The sequence below is a fragment of the Carya illinoinensis genome, chromosome 5 (genome assembly GCF_018687715.1).
Source record: "Carya illinoinensis cultivar Pawnee chromosome 5, C.illinoinensisPawnee_v1, whole genome shotgun sequence".
Classification (NCBI taxonomy): domain Eukaryota; kingdom Viridiplantae; phylum Streptophyta; class Magnoliopsida; order Fagales; family Juglandaceae; genus Carya; species Carya illinoinensis.
The window spans coordinates 42,052,598-42,058,085 of record NC_056756.1 but is presented as its reverse complement, the minus strand read 5'-3'; the positions used below and the strand labels follow the sequence as shown (position 1 = coordinate 42,058,085).

Genomic DNA, 5,488 nt, shown 5'->3' with positions numbered 1-5,488 from the left:
ATTTCATAGTAAAGGAGAAAATTTGAGATCTTTAGCATTAGTAGAATTGTACAAAACCATCCTATTCAATATTTACAGAAAAAGCCACACACTCCAAAATCACATCTTTGTTTGAAAAGCCACAATTTAATTAAGGTATGCACCATAGTCTCCCTAGGAATTATTCGTACACTCTGGCTACCTACGTTACACCACAGTCAATGACCATGCTTGTGACTTCGTAACAAGCGATACCCAACTCAGCACCCAACGAGTACGTGACCAGGCATCCTCTAACCACCAACAGCATAGTGGCCACAGAGTCCGCCTGGGAGCGTTACCATTTCATCCGATTATTTTGTAGTTTGGCAAAAGCTCGGGGGACATCATTTGGTTTTACACGCTCCCGAGTGACCTGATGAGCTCTATTGAGATAATATCACATCTCATCTTAGAGTCGTAATCCACATAAAGTCCATATAATCATTTTAATTACACATGTACCATGGTCTCCCCTATGGACCATTTGCACACTCTGGCTCCCTTCGTCACACTATTGGTAACGATCATGCGTATGATTTTTTAACAAGCGATGTCCAACTTTACGTCCGGCGCATAGGTGAGTAGGTGTAACACCCCAATGGAAGGCCCAAACCAAATGACATATACTCCAAAATGATTAATCAATTACATATACCACTTACCGTTATTCTTATCATATGTGAGATCTCAAATTTGAAATTTTGCAAACTTTATAGATTGAGTTTTTGGAAATCTAAGATTTGAGATTTTACCAACTTTAAAAAGGATTTGGTTGAGATTGAGGTTGGTTTGGTTTCACAAACCTTTCAAATCATCTCATTCCATTTCATCCCATCTCTTCTTATCTCAACATTGAAATACCATTCAAACAAAAATATTTTTCAATTTCAAATTTTTAAAATTTTCATCTAATCATTACCTAATCATTATAATTTTTCTAATCTTTCAAATAAAACACAAAATGCAATTCGACTTTTTCAAATCTCAAAACAAAAATAATATTAAAAAATTATATTCTAACCCTATTTTAACTCTATAATTTTTTATTCAACTTTTTCTCTTCTTTTTTTCCCAAAACTCAATAAAAATCTAAATTCAAACCATTTCACTTCTATTCACGAATTATCTTATTCACAGATTTCTCATTTCATCTCATATGTGTAACCAAATGAGGTCTTAAAGTTTTAGGTTCTATAGACTTGATGGAATGTGTTTTTGGAAAGTTGTGGTTTTAGGATTGTGACATTTGATGTTTTAGCTACTGCAGACTTTAAGAATTATGTTGTTGTATCTATGGCTTTAGATTCTATAAACTTTAATATATGAGGTTTTGGATTTCTGAAGACTTTAGTACATAAGTTAGATCAAATGCTAGGTTGTAAATTTTGCAAACCTTAAGAAATGACTTTTATGGGACTTGCGGTTTTAGATTTAGTAGACTTTAGGAACTGATCTCGATAAGGTTTAAGATTTGGATTGTGTAGATTTAGAGAAATAATTTCTTTTAAGAACTAAGTTTTACATTTTGTGGACTTTAGGATAACTTTTTCTTTTTAATAATATTTGAGATTTTAGATCCTGCAGACTTTAATAAAGAGTTGGATTTCTTTCGTGTATTCAATCAAGCCATTTAATAAGGACCCTGAACTTGGGAAAGTTTTATGTTGTGATTTCTTTGAGATGCTTTTTAATTATACGAAGAGTTCTATTTACTTATTTTATATGAAGTCAAGTTAAGAATTTGAGGAAAATTCTTATTAGGTTTTAATTGAGCTTGTTGTTGAGGTTTATATTTGTTTACCTGAATTGAAATATTAGATTCGACAAAATGATTGAGGATTGAAATAAACATGGTATCGATGTGATGGACAAGTACCATTTAGGAATTGCTCGAGGTACTAGCAAATGCCAAGGGCAGAATTTTTATAAAGAAGGCAGATTGTAACACCCTAATCTGATATTAGAAGGAGAGTAGTGACAATTTTTATTGGAACTAAATTAGATTTAATGGGCTATATTTAAGAGTTTTGTTAAATACAAACAAAGTCGCGTATTAATCTGCGTACTAATACTAATTCTTTCATACTTAAAAGTTAAATTAGCACTTCTTTTAATAAAATCTACTTTTTGACCAATCACAATAAATTGATGTACATATTAATGTACAAGTGTACTTGTAACTAGACTTTTCCTATATTTAATAATCTCACAAGTTATTATTTTCTGAAATTGGTTAGGAGATTTTTAATTAGGTCCAGTGGAGCAAGAATCCGGTTGAGCCAACCCTTTTGATAAGCCCATGCAAAGCACAAAAACCGACCCAACAGCCAAAAACTCGTGGAAAATCCAAACATCTATCTTTATATAGGTTCATTTTAGGTGAAGATTCTTTGGATCAAATTTTTTTCTACAAACGTCTATCAATTTCCATTAAGAATATAAATAATGAAATCTAACTCTTTTCACTGTTTTGAACCGTGGTAAAATAACAAATAATTTCACATGATATCAAAGTATAGGTTCTAAGTTCAAACATGGTTATCAAGACTTTAGTATTGTATTACATGTACATAATTAAATGGGATTAGAAATGCAAAGTGACTGTCGAGCCTTGCTTATTCACGATGGACGCGGTGAAGTAAATGTAGAAAAGCAACAAACAATTACGCAAGAATGCTAATAGATTACTTACTAATTTCCACACCGGCCTATATGGACTCCCATAATCGTTCAGTAATAGCTTTACCTTGCTTCAAGACCGAAGCCTCCCTCAAGCATTTGTCAACTTCATGTTTTGTACTAGACGTTATAGAATCACGTTTCCGTTTTAGTTCCTCAAGATCTTTGTAAAGCTTTGCAATATCTCTGTCAACTTTGTCTGCTTGTTTTCCAATATAAAGAGCAAAGAAAGCACGTGCAACTCTCTCCAGATGATCAACAAGAGGTTGAATTTCAAATCCTGCAACTTGACAAGTTCTCAAGCTTGTCCACCAGATGAGAAGCACATCTTTGGTGATATCCACAACCTTGGTGTTTCTCATGCTGTATATGCAACCACATAACATGTTAACAAAAAATAGTTTTACAGTTGGACTCAATGTGGATGCAGCGCTAATATCACCGTGTTTGGAAAGCAAGCTCCTTAGGATAGGAGCAAAAGTCAAAGCAGCCTTGTGGTGTTCTCCAACATTAACAACCTCTTCTTCAAGAGCAAAGTAGTCATTGTGAGATTTTGCATCCAAACTCCTAAAAAGAACCTCAGCTCCTCCGTCCCTTAATTCTACAGAAATCTCTGTGCCCCGATCAAGAAACTTTATAAATTGTGTGTAACCCTCGTCAGAAAACCGTAGAATATTATCTTCCCTAGGGTCATTAAAGAATTTATCTTCAGCATTAACTGTTTGTCTAATCTCTCTAGCCTCTATAACCCTTCTCAATTCCCTATTCTCATCTTCATTCAAGGATTTTAAAATTTTAGACAAGCTTAGAGTCGACTCACTTTGTTCTATTATGTTCTTGGGCTGCATAATCAACTTTCCAAGCTGCCCAAAAGGATCCCTTAACTCTACATGATCTCCATGATCTCCCTTTAGGAGTGATATTACCTAATAGCCAATAAACGTAAAGCAATATCAAAATATATGTATCAGTTTTCCTTAATTGGGTTCTTGAATGAAATGAAAGGTTTTTAATTAGAAGATCAAAGCTTTCACTTTCAAATTTTGAAAAACTGGAATTTTTATCTAACTTACCTCAGATATGACGCACTTAATTTCAACAACAAAATTGCAATCTGCACATTGATAACTCGGCAATAGTTGGTCTCTCTGTTTCTGACAAACATCACAATAAAATTCATCGTCCATCTCATCTTCGTGTTCAGCAAGAGCAGTTGTAAGAACGAGTGGATCTTCGTGACATTTATAGGTAATTCCATTTGGTAATGGACCACAAGTATAATGGAGATTCCAATCACAGTAGAGACAGCTGAAGATAGATGATTCACAACTTTTATCGCAAGCATTGCACTTGAGTACTCGATCATCCGTTCTCTCCCTAAAATGTAGTAGGTGACTGTGGGCCTCGTACTCTATGGCAGGCACTCTCTCTTCACCACAAATAATGTCCAAAATGAAACCACAATTGTCATGCTTACAAATGTAGGCGGTGGCACCGGCCGTAATATCCTTGCGACAGGCATTGCATTTTGCAAGAGGACCTTTCTGCTCGAGAAGGAAGAGAGGGTGATAATGAAAGGGATGGTATATATTTTGCGGCAACTGGTGATTCTTTCTTTGACTACTTGATCCAGCTGCCAAATCATTGTAGTCGCGTACAGGAATAGGCCGCATCTCTCTTGTGCTTGCTCATATGCCCGTAATTATTCAAAGCATGCAATCTCCAATATCTCTATCTCTTATCCCTTTTTGCTCTGATCTCTCTCAAGGGCTAACTAGTTGGCCTGAGGTGATCTCCCTCAATCATGTTCATTTTTATAATGGAAATTTTACACTTTAATTTTCAAATTAGTAGATATAATTATAATTAGTAGATAATTATATCTACTAATTATAATTATAATTGGGATGAAAAAAAAGCGTCCCAATCTGGTCATCCAAATATGACTGAAACTTTAAACTTCATCCTTAAAATATCCAAAAACATTTAATAGCGTAAAACATTTAATAGCGTTTAAACAAAATGTTTTTGTTGGGATGAATAATACTATAGGTTGACACAGATGGAGACAAGCTTAGCTACAGTCGAGGAGGTGGTAAAACAATTGGGGGCAGTAGTTTATATCTTTTGTATTTTTGTAATTTTTTGTATAGACACTCAATGTTTCTAAAATTAATTTAATTATTAATCGTCATTTTATTTTCTAAACTAATTATTGATCTTTATTCTATATATTCTTTAATTACTATTTTTTAGTATAAATTGAAAATATATCAATAATTAATTAAGTTATTGTTTTGACATTAAAATAAATCAAAATTTTAGTCATCTTTGAATGCATTATAGAAGCCTTCAAGCGAAATTTCCACTCCTGCCAAAGATGTTTTAATCAATCCCGCAATGTTTGCCGTTCAAACTATATATATTTTTTCATTCGAACGAGTATTAGTACAGATCAATCGAGTACAATTCATGTTCGAACTATATATGTTTTTTCATTCAAACGAGTATTACTACGGATTAATTAATCATGTTGGAACGTTTATATTATTTTAAACAATTTCTTCCCTATCAAAACCAATCGATTGAATAAAATATAAGTCATTCAAACCAAAACTCCTTTTTCATTCCAATACTAAAATAAAGCGTTCGAAGGGTTAGTCAATTTCCCCCTAAATTTAATAACTTATCCTGCCAATTTTATGACCAACCATAACTAATAGCCATTCGAAATGGTTATTGGAGAGAATTATTCATTCCTAAATATCACATTCAAATGTAATATTGA

General features: G+C 33.3%; 1 protein-coding gene across 1 annotated transcript; it reads right to left on the bottom strand.

The window, feature by feature from the left end:
• Positions 1-2,524: 2,524 nt before the first annotated feature.
• On the bottom strand, positions 2,525-4,473 carry LOC122311359. The gene is made up of 2 exons (XM_043125907.1): positions 3,774-4,473; positions 2,525-3,626 (listed from the first exon to the last, which is right to left on the bottom strand). The coding sequence occupies exons 1-2, from the start codon at positions 4,371-4,373 to the stop codon at positions 2,730-2,732; spliced, it is 1,497 nt and encodes a 498-aa protein (XP_042981841.1). The 5' UTR covers positions 4,374-4,473; the 3' UTR covers positions 2,525-2,729.
• Positions 4,474-5,488: the final 1,015 nt, after the last annotated feature.

What these genes read in the sequence shown, in the direction of transcription:
- LOC122311359 (XM_043125907.1), bottom strand. Translation starts at nt 4,373, where the DNA reads ATGCGGCCTATTCCTGTACGCGACTACAATGATTTGGCAGCTGGATCA. An exon ending in TTAAGTGCGTCATATCTGAG is followed by an intron (nt 3,627 to 3,773) that starts GTAAGTTAGATA and finishes ATTGGCTATTAG; the next exon opens with GTAATATCACTCCTAAAGGG.